This window comes from Fomitopsis serialis (assembly GCF_022376445.1).
Source record: "Fomitopsis serialis strain Sig1Antser10 chromosome Unknown B0H18scaffold_45, whole genome shotgun sequence".
Taxonomy (NCBI): Eukaryota; Fungi; Basidiomycota; class Agaricomycetes; order Polyporales; family Fomitopsidaceae; genus Fomitopsis; species Fomitopsis serialis.
The window spans coordinates 30593-51887 of NW_025955005.1; the positions used below are offsets into that span (position 1 = coordinate 30593).

General features: G+C 54.4%; 8 protein-coding genes across 8 annotated transcripts; 4 read left to right on the forward strand and 4 right to left on the reverse strand.

The window, feature by feature from the left end:
• Positions 1 to 334: 334 nt before the first annotated feature.
• On the forward strand, positions 335 to 2913 carry B0H18DRAFT_456180 (uncharacterized protein). The gene is made up of 3 exons (XM_048038164.1): positions 335 to 410; positions 480 to 1907; positions 1961 to 2913. The coding sequence occupies exons 2-3, from the start codon at positions 586 to 588 to the stop codon at positions 2811 to 2813; spliced, it is 2175 nt and encodes a 724-aa protein (XP_047892040.1). The 5' UTR covers positions 335 to 410; positions 480 to 585; the 3' UTR covers positions 2814 to 2913.
• A 29-nt stretch (positions 2914 to 2942) lies between these two features.
• Positions 2943 to 3932, reverse strand: B0H18DRAFT_1105237 (uncharacterized protein; the record flags this gene model as incomplete). The annotated part of the gene is made up of 6 exons (XM_048032643.1): positions 3853 to 3932; positions 3448 to 3668; positions 3365 to 3388; positions 3183 to 3296; positions 3052 to 3157; positions 2943 to 2964 (listed from the first exon to the last, which is right to left on the reverse strand). Exons 1-6 carry the CDS (start codon positions 3912 to 3914, stop codon positions 2943 to 2945), a joined length of 549 nt encoding a protein of 182 aa, XP_047892041.1. The 5' UTR covers positions 3915 to 3932.
• A 154-nt stretch (positions 3933 to 4086) lies between these two features.
• Positions 4087 to 4667, reverse strand: B0H18DRAFT_878457 (uncharacterized protein; the record flags this gene model as incomplete). The annotated part of the gene is made up of 2 exons (XM_048040626.1): positions 4087 to 4345; positions 4396 to 4667. The coding sequence occupies 2 exons, from the start codon at positions 4665 to 4667 to the stop codon at positions 4087 to 4089; spliced, it is 531 nt and encodes a 176-aa protein (XP_047892042.1).
• A 2332-nt stretch (positions 4668 to 6999) lies between these two features.
• B0H18DRAFT_456208 (uncharacterized protein) lies at positions 7000 to 9633 on the reverse strand. The gene is made up of 14 exons (XM_048038165.1): positions 9543 to 9633; positions 9326 to 9490; positions 9259 to 9275; positions 9157 to 9208; positions 9038 to 9100; positions 8808 to 8982; positions 8749 to 8755; positions 8663 to 8696; positions 8539 to 8600; positions 8336 to 8484; positions 8175 to 8269; positions 7956 to 8120; positions 7799 to 7894; positions 7000 to 7678 (listed from the first exon to the last, which is right to left on the reverse strand). Exons 2-14 carry the CDS (start codon positions 9396 to 9398, stop codon positions 7191 to 7193), a joined length of 1476 nt encoding a protein of 491 aa, XP_047892043.1. The 5' UTR covers positions 9399 to 9490; positions 9543 to 9633; the 3' UTR covers positions 7000 to 7190.
• A 716-nt stretch (positions 9634 to 10349) lies between these two features.
• On the reverse strand, positions 10350 to 10702 carry B0H18DRAFT_456347 (uncharacterized protein). Its single transcript, XM_048038166.1, has one exon. The coding sequence runs from the start codon at positions 10652 to 10654 to the stop codon at positions 10436 to 10438; it is 219 nt and encodes a 72-aa protein (XP_047892044.1). The 5' UTR covers positions 10655 to 10702; the 3' UTR covers positions 10350 to 10435.
• A 1749-nt stretch (positions 10703 to 12451) lies between these two features.
• On the forward strand, positions 12452 to 14458 carry B0H18DRAFT_1014175 (NADP-dependent oxidoreductase domain-containing protein; the record flags this gene model as incomplete). The annotated part of the gene is made up of 12 exons (XM_048029138.1): positions 12452 to 12523; positions 12988 to 13064; positions 13105 to 13199; positions 13248 to 13300; positions 13359 to 13413; positions 13474 to 13528; positions 13579 to 13614; positions 13667 to 13774; positions 13802 to 13905; positions 14043 to 14083; positions 14110 to 14214; positions 14273 to 14458. 12 exons carry the CDS (start codon positions 12452 to 12454, stop codon positions 14315 to 14317), a joined length of 846 nt encoding a protein of 281 aa, XP_047892045.1. The 3' UTR covers positions 14318 to 14458.
• Positions 14459 to 15340: 882 nt separating this feature from the next.
• Positions 15341 to 16452, forward strand: B0H18DRAFT_456460 (uncharacterized protein). Its single transcript, XM_048038167.1, has 4 exons — positions 15341 to 15396; positions 15459 to 15596; positions 15692 to 15803; positions 15850 to 16452. The coding sequence occupies exons 2-4, from the start codon at positions 15513 to 15515 to the stop codon at positions 16374 to 16376; spliced, it is 723 nt and encodes a 240-aa protein (XP_047892046.1). The 5' UTR covers positions 15341 to 15396; positions 15459 to 15512; the 3' UTR covers positions 16377 to 16452.
• Positions 16453 to 16668: 216 nt separating this feature from the next.
• B0H18DRAFT_1014195 (uncharacterized protein) lies at positions 16669 to 18901 on the forward strand. The gene is made up of 10 exons (XM_048029139.1): positions 16669 to 16815; positions 16878 to 17086; positions 17240 to 17403; positions 17533 to 17593; positions 17651 to 17748; positions 17797 to 17879; positions 18022 to 18143; positions 18266 to 18349; positions 18390 to 18441; positions 18468 to 18901. Exons 2-10 carry the CDS (start codon positions 17017 to 17019, stop codon positions 18805 to 18807), a joined length of 1074 nt encoding a protein of 357 aa, XP_047892047.1. The 5' UTR covers positions 16669 to 16815; positions 16878 to 17016; the 3' UTR covers positions 18808 to 18901.
• Positions 18902 to 21295: the final 2394 nt, after the last annotated feature.

Here is a 21295-nt window from a genome sequence, read left to right on the forward strand (position 1 = left end):
GTACGGCCTGCCCGTGAACAAAGGCGCCTGGCCAGGCGGGATTGACGATCGTCGAGGCGACGGCGTTGATATCGGGTTTGAGGCGACAAAGGTAGCATGGCCGCGGCAGACCGCGATTCAATGTCAGAAGGCGGGTTGTTCTCGAGACGAGTATCGACAATGCAAAGCACGGCGCGATCTACGGAAGTACTAAGTTGCCTACTTGCTTGGTACTTACTGCGCACAGAGTTGCGCCGCGTCGCGGAGTCAAGCGGGCTATAAGTGGTCGGTCACGTTCACGCCTTCGACCTCAAGGTCTCAAGATCTCACGCCTCTGCATGCGATTAGGATCGAGACACATTCCACCTAGCATAAGCTGACAGTCGTCACACAAACTCAAGACGAATCCAAAACTTGATCTGTACCACCGTGTACGTGCCAGTGTTAGCTATCTCGAGCTCCTGAAGTTCAAACCTGTAATCGTTGACTACTTAGCTTAGATCAGAAGCGGTGTTACGGTGAGGAGTGCCACCCCTTATTGATGATCAGGTTTAACTGAGTACTTATAGACCGCCTCACTGACCTCACCACCGGGACGATATCGGGATGCGAATTGACCGCGTCAGGCGCGCTGCCATCCGGCGAATGCGCAACGAGCAACAAGCTCCAGTCAAAAAATTGCTAGATTTTTTAACTGCTCTATCCGGTCTGTGCGGCGCATCTGTGCAAACGAACGTGGCCTCGACGATCTCGGTGAAGATCCCAACTTTCTGGAGAAATGGGACGCAACTGTCACCAACGTCGATTCATCCGATGCAGTCGGATCTCCGCCGTGGGCAGGTCTGGCGACAATGGATGCGCGTATTTGGGATGACACGCTCAAAGAAGAGGACAGCGATGATGTTGATCTTGGAGCTTCCAGCGAGGAAGCCGAGTCTCAGGCTGATGAAGATCCGGATTACAGGGAATCTGGATTCGACCGCAACGGTGACTTGGTTAGCAGGAGGGTATCTGCAAGGCTTCGCGCTGAGGCAGCACCGTGTACAGTCAACCTCCTTACTGTATGCTTCCCAACGTGCACTGACATTGATTGCAAACGCAGATGTGCGAACCTCGCTATCACCGGACATTGTCCTTCGAGCTCGTCATCGCACAATGAAAGCGACGACTACAGGAGGATGTGAGCCTGAGGACCGTCGAGGTAAACCAACCTCACGGCCCGCACCTGATCCTGTCAGTGGCTCAAGTATGGGAACGACGATGGTTTCCATTGCCACTGACATCGCCACAAACGAACCCGGCGACACACGCAGCGAACTCGCTCCAGCTGACGCCCAGAGTCCGAGTCACCAGTCAGCTCCTGCACCTGGCACTGTCGCGCAATCGCTGAAAGTGGTTACGGACGAGATCGGGGCCACACCAGCAAGCCAAGCGAACAGCATTGATGCTGGGCCCGAACTTACGGAAGCACGACCTCTGCCATTGCCGCTACCACGGAGGCGTTTTTCGCTCACTCGACCGTCGTTGACACAGCCGCATCCCCCACCGAGCACGTCAAAAGACGCAGTGACCCAGCACTCGCCCGAGCTACCCCGGCTTATATGCAAACCCCTCTCTTCGCCTGTGTTGCCCCGTCCCTCGACCACGTTGCTCGATAACGAGCCGTTACCACAGATTTCCCTCGCACAACCTGGATCACAGAAACAGGAAGTAGAGTCCACTCTTGCTTTCAAGCACAGCCCACTCGTAGACAGGGCAACCAGTACAGTCTTGTCTGTCAAGACGAAGTCGCCTCTGCCTCGTTCTTTGCCCAGCCTGGCACCCCAAGGCCCACCAGTAGTACCGCAGCCTCGAGTGTCCAATAATGGACAAGCGTCCCCGACAAAGAGGAAGCTTGTGCGTAGCGAAGGCAGTGAATGCGCAGATGAGTGAGTTATTAGGCGTATGCTGCGCTACGCATTCTCTGATGACATTCAAGTAGGCAGCACTCAAGGGAGCAGGAGCCAAAGCGCGCGAAACTCGCGCCAGATGGCATGAAGATGTCGATACAAGCTTCTAATATTGCTGTAGACCCTCCCCATTATAAGGCTGATGCGCAAATAGTTCAGGTGCGCGTTCCGGACTATCAGGTTGGTGGCTCGACACACAGTCGCAAACCGGAAGTTGTACCACCCGCGCCTTCGACCGACCACAGCAGCCACCGCATCGCACCGCTTAAGGACAATCTTCCCCCGAAGAATTCCCAAATCTACAGCGACGTTGGAATGGCCACATCCCCATCCGGTACACGGAGCATGAGTCTTGTTCAGCAAAGTGTAGGCGTGCCAGAGCGGCAGGCTTCTTGCGATGTCGCCTCCAAGACGGCCCGCACTGGGGTGCCGGTCCCATCGCCGTCACCTCTTCCAAAGAAGCCGAATTCCAGTGAAGGTGAATCCGATGGCCTGACACCATCGGGTTTAGTGAGAGCGACGGCCGCGATGTCTCTCGTCGTAAAAGGAGACGGAGTTAATGGCCTCGCAGACCCGCATCAAGCAAGTGCTGGCGATAGCCATCTCGCTCAAACCACTCCTTCGAGCCAATTTCCTACTGCCATCGCAGGAGTAGATCCTGACGTCGCACGGTATATCCAATCGTTGGGCTGGGATCCCGAGGTTTATGCCAGCAAGCTGGAGTGCATCGGATTGAAGAATGGGGCCATGATCAATGCTACGAGAAACCTCGTCTCGGAGAGCCGCAAAGACAAATTAGAGGAGGATCTGCAAAGGCTTGCAGGTCTGACTGTTGTGGAGTCTATGATACTGGTTTCAGGATTGAGGCGACAAGGTGATTCTTGATGAGGTCATTTCTTGAGGATTCTGTGGCTGACGACTCGATCGAGTGGGTATGACTCTCCCCAAAATAAGCGTGTACTATGTAGTCTAGTACACTCACTTCGAAGGATCGAATAATTGATCAAGACGCTGTCACCACTCATAGTCCTTTAGCCTACATATTCAGTTCCAGTCACGCAAGATACTCGTGGTCGTACACATGCATGGCGGACAATGATATAGTACATAGTAGTAGACTCACAAACATCGCGGATAAGCTCGACGTCTACGCCTATCTGGGGTCACTACCCGAGCTACCATTGCGTATTGGAGAATGCCATGGATGTAGTCGTTCAGAACCTTGTCGACTGTCCGCCGATGTATCATACATACCCGTCACAGCCAGAGGACCGTGGAGGTTTCCCATGTATCCCAACGCACAGAATGCTAGAGTCGGGACAATAGGCGAGTGCTCCCGTATCCCAATTCTGCATGTTACACGGCAGCCTGCGCGATTGTGCAGGTGTCCGACGGCGTGGCCAACTATAGGAACGTGCTGCAGATGCCACACTAACCACCTGTCGCGCTCGAGGAGTCAACTGTTGTGAGCAGCATATAGTATTATATCATATACATAATACGCGGCCAGTACACGCACCGTATGATACTCCGAGACACTTCATTCTGTTCGACATCGTTTGTGAACGTTTCCTGTCATTCCTGTTCTTTCCACCTCGAGGGACGTCTTTCCGATCCTCTGCTGCACCAGGATCGACCGTGACATCGCAATCATGATTCAGTACGGGTCCTATGGGATGAATACCAGGACCAAAGAAAGCAGAGATAGGGAAGAACTTGAAGGTGGCGATGTTTGAGATTCTGGACGATGTACGAAGTTTCCCATTTGTCGTCAGAGACAGTGGTGTGAACTGGGCTCCCGCGCGCATACAGCCTTCGAATGCCTGTATTGAGCGAGGACAAAACCTCCGTTCGACTTGCAGCAGCTCACCTGCTACAATATCATATCGAGTCGAACGGGACGGAAATCACCAGCGACGCGTACCTGCTGAGCGAAGCGTACCAACCAGTGTGAAGTTCGTCCGTACCAGTGTTATGAAGGGTCATGATGGTCCCATCTCGCCACTTTCAACGCGAAATGCGTCATATGATTATGAATTTTTGACTAACGTATGATTAGACTTCCAGTAACTTGTCCCATCACGCTCCGACTGTCTCTACCAACCCTAAGCAAGGCTGTTCTCAATGCAACAAACTGAGACATACCTGAACTCCAGTCTCACTCTGTCTCCGTAACATTCTGCACCTGATTCCCGACGCAAGGCCCCTCGCTCGTGACTGTGTGGGACGGAATAATGCCGTTGGCGAAGGGTATCTGAAGCCCGATCGTCTCGCTGTTGGTGGGGTACGAAGTATTGTGGCCACTACCGGTCGTGTCCACCGCGATAATGATGCCATTCGGCCCTCCCGGTACATACGCCGTTCCTGTGTTGTTTGGCAGGGTGACTACCGCCAGGCCAGAGGTGAAGACGACCCATCTGCGTAGCCGGTCAGCTCACGCAGTATGCAGGCGATATATCCGACTCACTGGGGATAAGGCGCGTTGTGGACACCGCCATAGAAGTTAGCCGGGAGCGCGGTGTATGTCACGTTCGCAAGGTTACCCAGCTGGATGGTCATCGCACCCGCAGTACCCGCACCAGTGGAGACAGAAACATTTGCGTCTAGCTGCCAGCACTCGAGGGCCGAGTTGTTCTTAGCGTCTGTTACGATCGCCGTTGCGAAGAATGCCTCACTTGCGGCGCAGTAGGTGGCGAAAGAGGCGAGGAGGACTGTCAAGGCACCGACGCTGGGTATCATGATGCCGCGAAGAGAAGTGAGGTCGAATCTGGGTGATGAGGATTCACCGGCACCTGGCTCGGGCAATTGGGCGACAAGCAGCTTTTAATGCGCGCCGGGTAGAGGGTAGATCTGTTCCCGCGTTCTTGTTTCGTTCGCATGGCTACGCACGCGATCCCGTCTTCTGCACGCAGTGCGTTTGCCGCAATCAAGGATGACCCGCTCAGCTTGATGCACCGTGACGGCGGCGCACAGCCAGTCGCAATCATGCCGTGGACAGTACTAGTCTTAACGTCGCATACCACTGTTAGACTCACAACTTGATCATAACGACGTAACATGGCCGCGAAGCGCAGTGCTGGTGGATGCCCATTCGCAGAAACAGGAGGAGGAGGAGGGGTCCATTTAGAGCGTTCGAAGCGAGTCGAGAGCGCGTCGTATGGGCGTCTATAATCTCAGTGTCCTTTCCAGGGCGCCAATTTACCACAAGTACTCGCTCTGACTTACACCGCAGAACCTGAATAACTGAACGGCTAGACCGTCTCACTCTGAGGCAAGGGCACGGGCTGATCAGGCTACACGTTCTTGCAACGAATATGGAGAACATGACACGAACAGCGGGTGTGTAGTACGTGTGTCCCGCGGTTTTGGCCTGTCATCTTCACTCACATTGTTCTGCACTCTCAACGCGAAGGCTCGGCCTTATCACAGAGCCCTCGAAGTCGTGTCCTCACATCTATATGGTAAGAAGGGGTGTACGTGACTATGAGCAGCTCGGAATACGCTTGGCGAGGCGGTGTTTGCAGACGACCACCGCGACCGACTCAATCTCCAGCTGCGACCAAGGTTCTGTCGAATCAGCTTGATACACATCGTTCGATGATGTACCTTGCAATTGAACACGTCTCCCACGGCGTGCAACTCATCTGAGTGGTCCACATCATATCTGTGTCCTGTATGTGCCGGATGGAGCCTGAGAGGGCGTTGAAGCACTCGTCCTCATCAACGCCTAGAGTCGAGACCATGGAACCGGAAGGGTATAGGTTGGTTCACCCGCGAGGCTCTGAGGAGCGGCACGAAGTAGGGAATCCAAAAGGAAACGTTCAGCTACAGTGAGTTCGACTTTACTTCACGGGCTACGTAGCGTCGTATGATTCCTTTCAGCGCAAAGCGATGTGTCATGTTCGGCGACCAAAGACCTCGAGAATTGTCGCCATTCCCGTCTTACTCGTCTGAGTATCGCATCGCCGACATCCGATGGTCATTTTGTGCGTATATGCCTCCGTGTACCCCTTCTCCTGAGTCCTCACGCTCCGATTCGTGATCAGGCACCAGCACGGTTTACTGGCGTATCGGCATCCCTGCTTGATCGAAGCATCGTAAGGCAATCAACCTGGCGTATCCCGTGCCTCATACCTGGCGATGCAGGCGCATCTCACCGCTGTTCGGGCGGTGGTGTGGTGTATCTACATAGTCAAGTACTCGGCAGAATCCTTCACCTTGCGCTGTTGGGGAAACGGTACAACGGACGAAGTCTCTAGGTGAGATATGCTCAATCCTCGCTGCCTATAGTAACCGACGAAGCGTGCTCTTGTTTGATGTACAGACCCGCTGGCACGAGGGCTGACTCGTAGCCACAACCACTTGAGCTATGTTCTACGTCACGCCGAAGAGCTTGCGCACCATCGGCGAATGTATCCTGGGTACGTGTGATCCTCGTGCGATTGTGATTCGTTATTGATGAGTCTCACAGGCCGTCACGCACCTATGTGAGCGCGCGAGATGTTCTGCTCTTTCACGGTTATGTGCCCTTCACGTAAGTAGTGTCGACTGTCTCTGTACTTCTCGCACCGCTTGCTTATGCTCTCTCGATGCGACGTAGTCGCTAGATGCCAGCCTCCTAAAGCCGGCCTCGAGGCTCATATACATGCTTGTATTTGCCAAAGGGGGTTGGAAGACTACTCGAATCGGCAGGGGAGTGTTGAACTCAGTACCGCCAACGATACTCGCTTCATGTGAAGAGCTCCTTTGTCTTGTTCACTAGAGTGCACCGCTGATCCACATGTGCACCGATGCAGCGTGCGTTTACCAGCTAGTAGGCTAGTCTGACTAGCAAAGACATGGTACCACAGCATTTGCGGGTGTCGAACAAAAGGGTGCATGCTGTCATGAAGTGCACGAGCAGCGGGTCTGAGACTGAGCGCCACGTCACGGTGCCAGTGCTGAAGGGACACCTCGGCGGAGCAGACCAGCTCCACCTCCGCCTCGACCAATAAATACAGCTCTTACGACTACAATTACCCGCTCAATCCTTGCATTTCGTGCAGATCCTCATCCTCGGACTAGCGGGTAACCGTATGCGTTCTGCTCAGAAGACGAAGGACCGGTCGCCCACATCGCTCGAGCGCTCGCACGCGACATGCACAATGCGCCGGACTCAGATGAAGCACTATGTTCAAATATCTCTGGACTTTTCGAACTCGCTATATTGTACATGGCACAGACAGACGGATGATGTAACACGGAACAAATTCGAGGCAGAATTCACGCCTTTCCATCTCCCGACAACTTCGAGACCGCATGCTCGCGCAGTATAAAACTCGCCACCTTGTCGCCCTTCGCATACCGCTTCAAATGAACGACGCGGTCCTCGTATGATCCGGCCTCCAGTCCGAACTGCGGGTTGTCTTCTTCGTCAACGAACCTCTCTCGGCGACGAACGGTCGTCGGGCATGCGGGGCAGACGTCGGAGCCAAGCCCGGACGCGCAGTCCTCGCAGACGACGTGAGAGCAGGGGTGGAGGAGGAAGGCAGCCTTGCCGTGGACGCAGAAGGCGCACCCCCTCTGCGATGTGGTCTTTCTCTGCATGCCGCGTTCGGCATCCAGCGCCGCGACAGACTTGACTTTGGGGAGTGGATTCGCCTCAAAGTTCATCTTCGCAGTCGGGACACGCTCGTCGTAAAGGGTGAACCACGGCAGCTTGTTCTCGAGGTAAGTGGAGGTGCTGACGGGAGTAGAGGGGGCAGGAAGGCCTGTCATGGCAGAGAAATGTGCCGCATTAATGACCGTGATATGAAGCCTCGTCGGGGCAGCATCATCGTATGCCAGTGGCGGCAATGTGTCTCGGTTGATCTTTTGGGAAATCCGCCCACCTGCAGCAAACCCAGCTATGGCATCTGCATCTCCGAGTCCACCACCTCTCAACCGGAGGACTAGATGCAGGGCTGACCCAGGCTTGATGTTGTAATCTAGGGGCGTAGTCAGTAATCTACTTAAGTGTCGGCAATGTTGCATGGCAACAATATATACCAGATAGGATTCTTCCATCTTCCAGCTGTTTACTAGCAAAGATCAATCTCTGTTGGTCTTGTGGAGTGCCCTCCTTGTCTTGTATTTGTGCCTTGAGGCCATCTATGGTAAGTTGATTATCGTACGGCACCTTGATTTCTTTTCCATTGAGTGTTTTGATGGTCACTGTGTCAAAATTCAGTCTTGTAACTAAGACTGCCATGCAATCCCATGACATACATGGCCAACTATCATAAGCAATGATCTGTATGTTTGTACAAGCAGTGAGGGTTGCTTGTGCCACTATATCTCCTGGTACCAGTTGTTGAGATATGCTAGACAAGGCAAAATTGTCATTTGGATCACTGATACTAGCAGGATGATCCATGATTAGAGCTCACTCAGCACTGTCATGCATCCACAAAGAAACTGATGGTCTCAATCCCTGTTGAGCTGGTGACCTAAAGAGGTTCATGTCCTTTCCATTGCATCTGAAAGTGACAGCAGTTGGGTATGGCTTGAAGACATCAATCTGCATTCCTCCAACTTCCTGAAAGACATAAGACAATGATCATGTCAAAGCTGAAAATGATAGAGGACCTACCTCTTTGCCAGTTATCTGACCCTCAATAGTGTAACCATGGCCCAGTGGCATAGCAACAAACTCTAATGAGACAATGGCATATATGAATGGTATCTGTGATTATGAGCAAAATGAGTGTACTCACGGCGGACAACACCAGGTGAAGTACAGATTCCATCCTGTGAAGGTGATAAAGGATACTGTTAATGAGTGAAATTGAAATATCCTTACCAGCCATCTGTGAGAATTTGAGTCAAAGTATCTCACTTGGTAAGTACAAATCAACATACAGTTGACCACCACTGTCGTGGATTGGTAGATAATCCTGGTCACCTTCGTTATGCATACCCTGTGCTGTCCCAGTGAGGGCATTCACTCCGCCAACAGATACTTTCACAGCGGATGCACCCTGCTGTTCGTAGGATGAGAGAAAGAGATCCACATGGCCTCCCTCTGATACATAGCCTACCAATCATTATCAGTGTGACTAGACCGGCCACTGCAAGCGACGACGACATACAATGAAGACACCGCCTTTGTTGACTACAGACTGGGGGAGTTGTCTGCGAAGTCCGCAACATTGCTGCGACGTGCCCGTCATCAGTGTGATAGTCGTAGTAGTGTTGAACATACACTGACTAAACCTTGAACGCCCCCATATTGGGAGGCAATGCTTGTAGCTTGTCGTTATCTGCAGATCCCTGAGATGAAGAGGTACATGACAACATTATCTGTTCTTACCTGGGACACGGATCGTCCTATGTCGATCATCAGTGTTGAATGCATCCGACTACTCATCGCATCATACCTCTGCAGTTGTATGTTGACTCCGCCGACTTCAATAATCGTCTGGTCCCGTTTGATGCAAGATTCACTGACATAGGGAGGGGGGTTCCCAGCTGATCGCTCGCCAACGTCGCCACGGATAGCAGGTAGGTACACCTTATTGTAGTAGTGTAAGAACGGCTGGTCACTAGAGACGAAGACGTCAGACAACCGTGCAGCAACATTGATACACCACTTGCATGTTTATTTTCCCTCCTTCGCCTGGGGTGAATCGCGACGTCCGTCCGTGACCTCGAGCTTCAGTTCACCTGGCTCGCAGATGAGTACCGGGGTGCGGGATGTCCTGCACGACACCATTGCGGCATAGACGTCAGTAAAAGGTATGGACAGGCTGCTGTGGTCGAACCTCGGGCAACCATCTGAGTTGACAACTGCTCGAAGGTAACCGGCAACTTCAAGTCATTGACACGGAACTTCGCCTCACGCACGACTACATCGGCACTGATCGACGGTCGATGCTGTCTGTAGTCGTGAGTGACAGCCGAGCCTGCGTAGGGAGGCGGCGGAGAGTTTGGGATCAACATCTCAGTGGCGGTACGGAATGAAAGACGGATGCGACAGTCGCGAGGCAGGCAAGAGCACCTTTTCTTAAGAGCCAGAGATAAGTACCGGGCATCCGGAAGTATCCTCGTTCACATGAAGGCGAACAATAGAAAGAAGAGCTGATTGGCCAGCACCTGCAGATAGTTAAGGTTTCATGCGTGCGTCCCACAGCATACGAACCTCATGGTCATAGTTATGCTGCGGCACCAGAGCCTTGAGCGTTCGGCCCATCGATGTGTTGCGCCACTAAGCATTTCCGCGACGGGACTACTGATACAGAGGACTCACTATGGCAGGACTGACGAGACGCGGCGAGACAGGCCTGGGCACGGAAATGCACACCGCCTGCAACGCTAGACAGCCCGCTGTCCACTCAAGTGGTGGCCGATCCAAAATCTTGTCAGGATCAGCGTTGAACTGACGCCAATACATCTTGGCAAGGTGGACAGGACGACGGTGCATCCACCGTTGAATGTTCGGGCAGTCCGGGTCACAGAATCTTGAATGGGCCCAGGTTGGCCACTGGCGCCTAAGGAGGAAGCATTGTAGTGAGGGAATGCGAACGTGGCCCTCTGCAGTGCCCAGCGTGAGGGAGCGGAGGGAGTCCGGATGAGCGAGCGCTGTCTGTGTCGGTCGCGCGGGGGTGCGTGACCGCGAGAGGGCGCGAGCGGCGGAGATGGACGACGGAGGGCGGGCAGCGGTGGCTGAGCGCCCTGCGTCTGCGTCCGTCAATAAACCTATCGCGCATCCTGCCTTGCCCTAGGGGAGCGGGTTCAACGGCGGATCTCGCGTCGGGGTACTTGGATGGGTGTGTGATGAGTCAGATTTGGCAGTGGCGAGCGGCGTGGCCGTTCCCTCCTGTTCTAGATAAGTCGGACACATGATAGAATAATGTAGTACACGGTACTTAATTGAGTCTGTGAATATAGATGAGATGTGCTGTTAGTACAAGACGAGAATAGTGTCTCCATAGTACATGAGGTGGTGATACAGAGGTAGATGGCGACGCCTTAATCAAGCGTGACAGTGCCGTCGATCATGTACAGCACACCGTTCGATGCCTAAGCACATACGTGATCATCAGGGATCTGGTGGTCATTGAAAGACAACGATGCAAGCATACCTCCTTCATGGCAATGAGACGCACATCATCATTCAAGCGCACGCGGGACCACTCCGGTGTGCTCTCGTCACCGCCGACCTGTTGAATGAGACGCTCTTCTCCTGCAACATAGTATCATATGGCTCGAGGACGAGACGGAGATTGGGGATTTCTGTCAAAGAAGGCGTCAACAGCCGTCCTCTGCAGGATCAAGGCGAAGTGCTCACAGGTATGATTGAGCCGAGACCCAGCGTACAACGTTCTCCTTCGAGAGGGCGTCAACTCTGCCTCAGAGGTGATCTCTCCGTCCTTCACAGGTGCAGAGCCCTCATGCCTGGCAAGGATAGACGAATGCAGTCAGTAATCCGGCGTAAATGCAGAGAAGGGCACTCACGGCTTCCGCGCCAACGCCATGACGGCCTTGTTCGTCGGACCAGCAGAGTGAGCTGTGCCTCTCGTCGCTGAAGAGAGAGCTCATTTCCGTCTCACGCGCGTAAGAGTAGTAGATCGAGGCGGAAGACTCGATCGTGAGCAGGTCCGCGAGCGTCGGCTGGGAATGGGTTTGCGGGGTATATGGCGCCGACTCTCAGGATGGTCCAGACATTGCAGTCTGGTCGTCGAGAGAGGCGAATGAGAAAGCGGAAGGGCCAAGAACGAGAGGGCGTAGAGGCGCATGGTGGTCAGTAGCAGCGAGCAGGCAGGCGGGCGTCGTGACGCGCGCTCCAATTCCAAACCAGGAAGTCTTCCACGGTCCAACACACCTGGTCCTCTCCAGACTCGCGCTATTAGACCGTGTCGTATAATCACCCTGGATCATCATGATCGTGCTTGTTGTGGCTTTATCCTTGAATGACCTAGGATCGTAAGCTATGGCCTGCGCGAACGAGAGATCCTGGAACAGCTACGTACACTCGATTTTCCAAGTTCACGCGTACGCTGTATGGCAACAAGTCGACATCATGCTCCGCAAGCCTGCGCACCTCCACTATTCCAGTATCTAGCTCATATGCTTGCGGTGGACTGGGCGGACTATTCTTGGAGAAATAGCGCGATGGCGAGGAACATCTTTATCGCCGGCCGCTGTTCCTGAGAGACTGCGACTTCTGTTGGGAAGCATATCTGCGTTGCAGATGACCATGGGTCGGTGTATTGGGGTGTCACTGGTACGTGTGCCATGCTGCTCGAAGTCGGGGACAGTCCCTATGGAGTCATTTTCGGAACGCCGCCATCGCGTCTACGCCCTACGCCTCGAGTAGATTCGTCAGTCCTGCAGTGGCGCCGTGTGGGTCAGCGATGTGCTTGAGTGAGGGCCAGCCATTCGATGAGCGCGATATGGATCACGCTGACTGTACTGTACAGATATAAACCGCCAGTGTGGACTACCGCCACCGCCACCGACCCCCTCCTGTTCCCTCCTACTACGTCCCACACCTAGAGACCATTATGTCGGTTGTTGAGTACGATCCGAAGGGCATGCCTTTCAGGCGCCTCGGCCCCAGCGGCTTGCGCGTCCCCGTCTTCTCCCTGGGTGGATGTGAGTATCTTCGCGGCTTCCACAAGTCAGGATCGTTCGGATGTTTGAACTCAAACCCATGATTCTTAGGGCTGACACTCGGTGGGACCGTCAAGGGCGACCCCGTGAAGGTGAGTTCCGGACAAACGAATTCGTCAGCAGAAGAGCTCTTGATGAAGCAAACGCGCCGCTGCTCCCATCTAGGACATCATCAAGGTCGCGTTCGAGAATGGCATCAACATGTATGCTCATCAGAGTTGATGTTTTCTGCGTTTCTCCGAGATCTGATGCATATATGCGCATCTTCGCAGGTTTGACACCGCTGAGGTATATGCTGATGGGAACTCGGAGAAGGAAATGTGCGTTCGCCTTCATTGACTTCAGACATCACGCGTCGGCCATCTCGAGACTGACCTTGATGCTGTTATCATAGGGGCCGAGTCATCAGGGAGCTCAACCTCCGTAGGACCGACCTGTCATCACCACCAAGCTGTACTGGGGCGAGAAGAACCACCCCAACGGCACGGGTCTCTCCAGGAAGCAGTACGTGAACATGGACAGCCTCTTGTCCCGCGGCTGACAGTTGTAAGCATCGTCGAGGGCACGAAGCTGTCCTGGAACGACTGGGCCTTGACTATGTGGACGTAATCTTCGCCCACCGCCCGACTCCACCGGTGAGTAACTAGCCATCTGTTCAGGGCCGTCCGTAACCGTGCCACCATTCAGTTCCTATGGACGAGGTCGTCCGTGCGTTCAACTTCGTGATCGACCAGGGCTGGGTACGCATATACCCACTGCGCGGACGTCGACATTCAGTGATTGACAGTTCCCCGCCAGGCATTCTATTGGGCGACCTCGGAGTGGTCTGCTCGTGAGATCGAGGAAGCATACCGTGCGTCTGATCCTTCTCGCAACAAACACGCGCACTGAATACAGCCTTCCCGGCCAACAGACGTTGCGGACAAGCTCGGCCTCCAGGGCCCTATCGCCGAGCAATGTCAACACCAGTACGGCCGTTGTTGCTCCTGTGAGGGCGGGTGCTGACGCAGCGCTGTAGCATGTTCCACCGCGACCGTCCGGAGGGCGAATACGGGTGAGTCCCATCCCGCCTACGCGAACGTGTGCCGCTCACCCAATCCGGACAGACCGCTCTACAAGAAGTATGGCCTCGGCACGACGGTCTTCTCCGCGCTCTCGAGCGGCCTGCTCACCGGCAAGGTAAGCAAGCCCTCCCCACGCCACGGTACATGCCGGTGCTCACGCCGGCATATTCACTGCAGTACAACAACGGATCCGGCGGGCTCGCGGTTCGAGAACCACAAGGACTTCTTCAAGAACACGATCCAGAGCCTGAACGAGAGGAGGCATGAAGAAGCTCGAGAAGGTCAGGACGCTCACCGCGCTCGCCGAAACGGTGCGTCGCCCCGGCCGCCGTCGGCCGTCTCTTCGTCCTTCCCGTCGTGCTGATCTTGATCGCCGCGTCTCGTGTGCATCGTAGAACTGGACTGCACCGTCGCGCAGCTTGCCTCGCGTGGATCGCGATCAACCCGAACACGAGCACGGTTATCCTCGGCGCGTCGCGGCCGAGCAGGTCGTTGAGAACCTGAAGGCCCTCGAGGTGATCCCGAAGCTGACGCCCGAGGTCCTGGCGAAGATCGAGGAGATCTTGCAGAACAAGCCTGCCCTCCGGTGCGTGTCCACTCGTGCATTGGTAAATTACAGAGAGCAGAAGCTGACTGTGGGGTGAACAGCCGACCTTTGGCCGGCCGGCGCTGGACAAGTTCGGGAGGTTGTGATAGCATCACGAGAGGACGGACGGAAGAAGGAAAGAAGAATTGAACCTTGTTCTTGTGTACTGCTGTATCATCCTGTGGTCGCGGGCTAACTGCAATCTGTCTCAATGGCGAACTGCACGAAGAATGGACTTCATGAGTTCCCAGCCGAACGCCGCGAGCCGTGGGTCAACGTCTCAACGTTTCAAAATCTCAACGGTCCCACAGTTGAATGTTCAGGTAGGTGCGGCAGGCGGATTTCAGTCTAGGTGACATCAGCTGCCCATCGTCTGATGTTAACGTCCTGCGCCGTCGTTGCGTTCAACGTTCAGCATCAGCGTCAGCGGTCCCTTGTTGGTTGAATGACCACCGGTCTGTCGGACCACAGTTCGACCTATGCCACAATTGTTGGCTCCCATACAAGTATCACTCTGACATTGAGACGACGTTTCTAGTCCGTCGCCTGTATCATGGCCTCCGAGTCTATGTACTGTATACTTCCATACAGTGCCCACCGAACTGCGCCCTACGTTCGCCTCTTACGCGAGGATGCGTGTTAGCGGTGCCTAACTACGTACTTAGGGCGGATGGTAGTCGACGAAGTCCGGAGACCGCTCATCGGATGTTCTCGCCGTGTCTGTTCTGGTTTCTGTCAGTCTGTCTCAGCCTGTCTCGAGGATGGCAGGTGCTTCGAGTCGACCGACAACGGTACAGTGTACACCTCGACAAAGCTCATGCATTGCGAGACTATTGCGAGCCCTTTTTCGCTCCTTTCCAACCAAATGGCGAGTGGCGGCGGCGGCCGACTCGGAGCGCGGCGCAGCCGTTTTGTACTCTAGCCCTGCTCTAGCCTGCACGGCACATCATGGGAGAACAAGCCGTCCGCTGGGGTGGACTGTCCACGGTGGACTCCCGTGGACTCCACGACGCACGTGACGTACAAACAAAGGCGATAAGATTACAGCCTTTTACGGCGCAAGACAACCTCAAGACCGCGCCGTACCCAAATGCAACGAGCTCTAGCAAGGGCATTGCTGGAGGGTCGCAAAGAATGGTCGTGCAGGGAGGGAAGGTGGTTGTAGCCAGCAAGGCCAACAAACCAGGTGAGTCCCCTGCTTGTCACCTCGGTCCGGTAGCTGACCCTGACAAGTGAATGCCCACCAAGGACGACCGAACTCAGACGAACGCGACGGAGACGGCCTCAGCACCCCGCGCGTGCATGCCCAACGAGCATGAGCGTGGTGAAGACGACCCGGTGCGCGCGTGCGCAAGCGACACAAGCCTGTTAGCGCAAACTCACCAGGTATGCGCCTGACGACTCACCGAGCCTCAACATCATACCGCGCACGGACCCGCTAACAAGAGCCATTGCCTGTGGATGGGATATATCACGCGCAGACGCGTACGGGTACGGTGAGGCCAGCTTGTTACACACCGACACGACATAAGCCCAGCACGACCCAACTCAGCAAGCAGGACCGCGATGAACAAGGGCCTGCCAGGCACACTGGTACGTGCACTCGCGCAGCACACAAGGGCTTACCAAACAATCGCAGCCATCTACATTCACCCCGCTCTCTCATATGCTCAGGCACTTGGGCACCCATCTGTTTTCGCTCACCCGCTTACCCGCCTGGTCACCCACTCGGCTGCCTGGGAACCTGCCAGCCCACGCGATCAAGACAAACCTGCGAAGTCAGCGAGCGCCGCGTGTGTTGGCGGACGTCCATCCGCCTCTGCCATGCAGGCGCTCGCTCTGTGCCCGCTGTGCACGAAGTCCGCGCCCACTGTGCGCAAACACGCCCACAAGCCTGGCCTTTCACGCCGACACCTTCTCAACGCGCTCGTGCTGCTCACACACGACAAACAGCATCCGCTGCTGCCCATCCTGGCCCATTACTGCCCTGCCTGTCTGCGGGCTCGCCCACGCACTTGCCCGCCCGCACACGCTTGCCCATGCACCTGCCCGCTTGTCCAGTACCCGCACACCTGTCCGGCACACCCGCCCACACGCCTCCTTGCCTCCTCGCTCGTCGTGAGCGTATCATCATACTCACACCGATTTGGGACCAACATCATTTAGAATATATTAGGTTACTTCATTATAGTATCTACATGTACCCGGCGACACGAAAATGTGTATTTGCCTTTGTGCGGCTTAAGACGCTTCGCTGCATATCAGGAAACAATAGGTAAGAAGTATTGCGATCAGTGGCAGTAATAACAGGGCAGTAATAACGGATTACAATGAGTCAGTAGACCATATAATGCCAATCTAATCAGCTCGTTATCGGCGTCACTGTTTGGTCAGTCCAGCTCCGTGGAGTCCACGTGGACAAGTCCACCCCAGCGGGTCCATTACTTTGCATCATGGAGAACACTGCGACGATCTGACCAACTGTCAATGAGGCGCATCAACAGATGAGCAGGCTGATCCAAGACTTTGTCGTTGGGCGATAGCAAGGATGCTATGATGGCAAGCAAGGCTATCTGGCTTCGAGAAGCGGCTGGTCTCTACACAGGTGCAAAATTGCGATTCGATCCCAACTCGATCATATCCAACGAGTTCCCCGTGCTTTACTAGTACTGTACTAGCTCAAATGAGCCATCAGGATGCTGGTGTGCGCTCCAGACGACCTTCATATACCTAGCGTTGACGGCTACGCTGCAATCCTTCCTTGGAACCCAGGTTCTCATGTCACCATAGCCTCAGGTGCAGTACGATGTCTTCGGACGGTCCATCGGAGGAGGAACTCATCGCGGCTTCTGAACAACAGTGCGTCCGACTTGCTGGTGCTTCTTCATTGGTTCTGAATGCCGACACGCTTGTCAGGTTCGTCAGTATATGCTGCCTTTCCGCTGTATGCTGTAAGTGCACTCTCGGCGATGGCATGAGGGCCGGTGATCATGGTGTGCGCGTGAACTGACTGGAAGCGACGCGTACAGCGGTGTACGTTTACGACCATGTCCTCACGTTCGGACAAGAGGTCGCCGTGCTCTGGACGCGTCGCAAGGGCTGGCCGACAGTGATCTACTCTCTCTTGCATCTACTCACTGCTCTGGAATTGGTATGGTATGTTGTTGCGTGGATTAACATCCCGTCGTGTCGAGTACGTGAATCACATTTCGTCGTCAATGAATGGAATGGACCTGATTGAAATTATCACCCTTCCTCAGACGTGCGTGGGGCCTCCACGTTGGTCTATAGATCTGAGCTGACGGTTCACGCTATCCTCAAGGACATACAACTCAACCTAGTAACCGCTGCCACCTACTGCGGGCTGAATATCCTATGGGGATGTGAGTTACGGGATTTATGCTGTAACCCGTTGAATAGGCGTTGACGCCGCCCTCCAGTCATTTCAGCTGTGCGGGTCCACGCTATCAATGGGCGGGAATGGCCACTGTCCTCGGTCGTTATGGCGCTCTACTGGGTGCCCGTGATTGCGACCATTGTAAGTCGTCGTCTGTCCGTACATACAGATCTGACGACGGCAAGTCAGTACGACTATAGCCGTCTGGAGTGGGTGTTCGAAGATGGCCAATGTCACATCTTCAACACCGCGTCTACAAAGACACTATACGGGTAAGTATCTCCCTCTCAGTGGTGCGATTAGTACTAACGGGGAATGGGTACCTAGATGTACGATGACCACATTCGTTCTTGACTTTTATCGTTCTCATGCGCTGTCTGTCCACGCTGCAGTCGAAATGGCCACACGACTCAGCATCATTGTAGCAGATGCGATTGTTCTGGCGGTCACTTGGCGTGTTACCTATGGCGTCAAGAAACTCAGTGCCGCTACCACCAACATGAAGCTGCCTCTCACGTCATTGCTAATCAGGGATGGTACGTGAACATAGCCTTGGACGGTCCGGAGATTGACCTGTTTGTGGCAACAGGAACGGCCTATTTCGGGTACTGTCACTGCTATTGCTCGTCATGCCAGAGGTCGGTCTAGACTGACGAAGCGCTGCATCCCAGTATACTCCTTGTACTCAATGTAATCAATATTGTAATGTGGACGTCCAACGCAAGTTCTCCTATCATCTTGAGTGTGGGATCTAGCTGACATATACTGAACAGATATACCAGAATATCACGGAATTCCCACCACGTATGATATAGTGGACATTATCCTATATGCGTGCTCGTCTGACACCGTTTCTTTAGCCTCACGACCATACTGCTGTCCCGGCTCTTACTCAACCTTCGCCAGCGAGCGCTGACTCCCCAGAGCATCATCTCCAGCCCATCGCAGCTCTCGGATATCCGCTTCTCTACTCTGATAGAGAGCCTCAGCGGCTCCCTTCCCCATGGGTCCGATGGCCCGGACTCGGAGGGGACTGGTGAGAGCAGCCACTACGACAGCCTGGAAGGCGAACGCTCCACGGAGTCAGGAGACGAGCACGAGCTGGGGGTCCTCGGCCTGCATGGCACGAATAGTATGGGACAAGAGTCTTCCGAGGCGACCCCAGTCGGATCCAGTATCCTGCTAGTCGCTCGGGTATGATCCTAGCGCTGCCTTTCGTGTCTTCACATTTACCTCGTCACAGCAAGATCCGTCCCTGTGCAATTCAGTTGCTTGTTTCTGTATAAACGCCGGGCGTCATGAGTGTACGGACTGAACACGCGTTGGCACCGAAGACGAGGTGAGGGCCTGTCGGGTGCATCCGTTACTCACTTTTGATAGACTCGAGAACCCCTTGTCGCCCGTGAATCGATCGGACATGACGCAAATCACGATCGGTGAGTCAGATTCCAAGATCCTTGCCTGTGTCCAGCCTGGGGGGTCCAAGTGCCGCATGGTCATTTCAGACCAGACTAGCCTCGGGATTGTGCACCAGTACAATCCGGGCATTAGCAGCACTTTTATGGGTACGATGGAGATGTGTCAGGAGCGATTCAGATAGTGAGGCAGTCGAGATACTTCACACTCACAAGCCATCGTCATGCGGTTCTATCGGTCCGGTACTGAAGAAGCTTTGATAGGATTCGAAGCCCACGAACGTCATTCATTATAGCAGACTTGCGATGCTTTGCCCTTTGAGACCGTCGCAAGCAGTCTGTGTCAAAATTATGTGTGAGAAGAGTTGTCAGAGGACCACTACGCTGATGGTACAGGGCCCGGTATGTCCGGAAGCGCAACCTACTCACCAGTGGTAGCCGCCGGGTCGGTAGTAGAAGCACAAGACCTGTTATGATTTTCATGAGTGTGTCCAAAGCGTGTCCGTAGCCTTTCGGTGTGTATACATACGCGCAGTCGCAGGTGCTCGGCACCGGTGCTAATTGCTCAGAATCCGGTGGATTCGGTTGTTATGGCCTCGTAACCTCTGTCCGCAGACTGGTTAAGGTAGTGAGTCTATTGTGCGGTGGTAAGCATGAAGCGTTGCGACACAGGCCGCTCGTCATACGTAACCCTCCACGCTTCTGAGACGACAGAAACTCCCACTGGCAGGACACAGGAAGTTTTGAAGCCTAAGGTCATTTTAGTTGAGATCACACTCGGGGTGATATCCGAACGAAGTTGTGTCGTCGACTGCGGACCATCGGCAAGCAAGGCGATGAGTGTTACCGTTCGCATCTACATGATGGTGTGTAAGTTGTGAGTAAGTGGATGACGTTGTGAGAGGTGTCTTGCGGTCAGAGAGCCAGATTGTCTCTCCGAACGCGCTGGAAAAGACAACCGTTTCACCAGTTAGTCAGGTGTCGCAATGTTCAAACGTTCACGGAGGACAACATCTATTGTGCAGCTACCGTATGCCGTGACCTCTGGTGAGGATTGTGACTTCCGTATCATCCAGTTGCTAGGTAAGCTAAGATATGGCGCGCCCGGAGCTTCGCTGCACGTATCATGTACGGGCATGCGAGTCGTCCTCCTGAGTGGGTCGCGGCGCGGCGGCGAAGATGAGAAGTCGTACTAGCCACGATGTGCGATCTTCTCTTCTCGGGCAACGTTGCGTAGGCGCATTTCTCGTCCTATGTCATAGATTACCCAGTAAATAAACAGTACAGTGGGCTAGCATTGCACGTCCGTCACCGCACCGTGGAGTGGTTTGATAATGGCGACATCGGCCCGACCAAACCATCGTTCGTTCTCCTCGTGTCGATACACATTGTCTCCCTGGAAAACGCCGTCACCTAGCTAGTTCGCGCAATCTCACGACGGTCATCTGAGTACTCCGGTCCAAGCGGGAAGCCTTCCGCAGCTCTTCACATTGACGCCTTCCCCACACACCGAGAAGTCGTCGTTCGATCCATGCGGAACACCAGCCGTTCCTCTGGCTAAACGCAGCGTTGTCATTTGAGGTTGGATATGAGCCCTGAATAATCACGGCCGGCGGCCGGAGTCAGCTGCGCTATGCCCGGAAGCCGGGCCCAATATACCAAATTGACGATATCGTCAACGCGGTGGAATGGCGGCCAGAAGCTGTAGCAGCGATCGAACGCAGGAGGATAACTAAAGGCAGATGTCCTTCTGATTCTGGAGGCGCCCGCTACGTCCGCCGTTTGGTCGAGGTCTGTTCAGCATCGCATCTCAGAAGCAGGCATGGGCGTCCAAAGTGGTTGACATACCCGGATTCTGGTGCGATGTTCATCGTCTACAGCACTCGAACACGGACTTCTAGAATTGACGTCAGCGCTTCTGTCGTGCGAGGCTTCTGGACATGCATATGGGCAATGCATCTGCTGTTCAGGCTCAGCGTCCGGACGATCCAGCATCATGACATGACGGCAGTCAGGATCGCACGGACGATATCAGGCACCGAAGCAATCTGCTGTCGACCCCATGTGCGCGCACTCCGAAGGCCGTCCGCGAGTGTACACACCGAGTCTCTTCCTTAACCTTATGCGCGTGCTATTCCTGCGGCCGCTTGTGCTCGATCTGCGCACCCCAGATTGCGGCTTGTGACGGGTGACTAGGGTTGCAGAACCTGATGAGTGCCGCAGGTGACGCTCTGAAAACCAGAGTGGGAAGCAACTACACTGCGCATTGTACT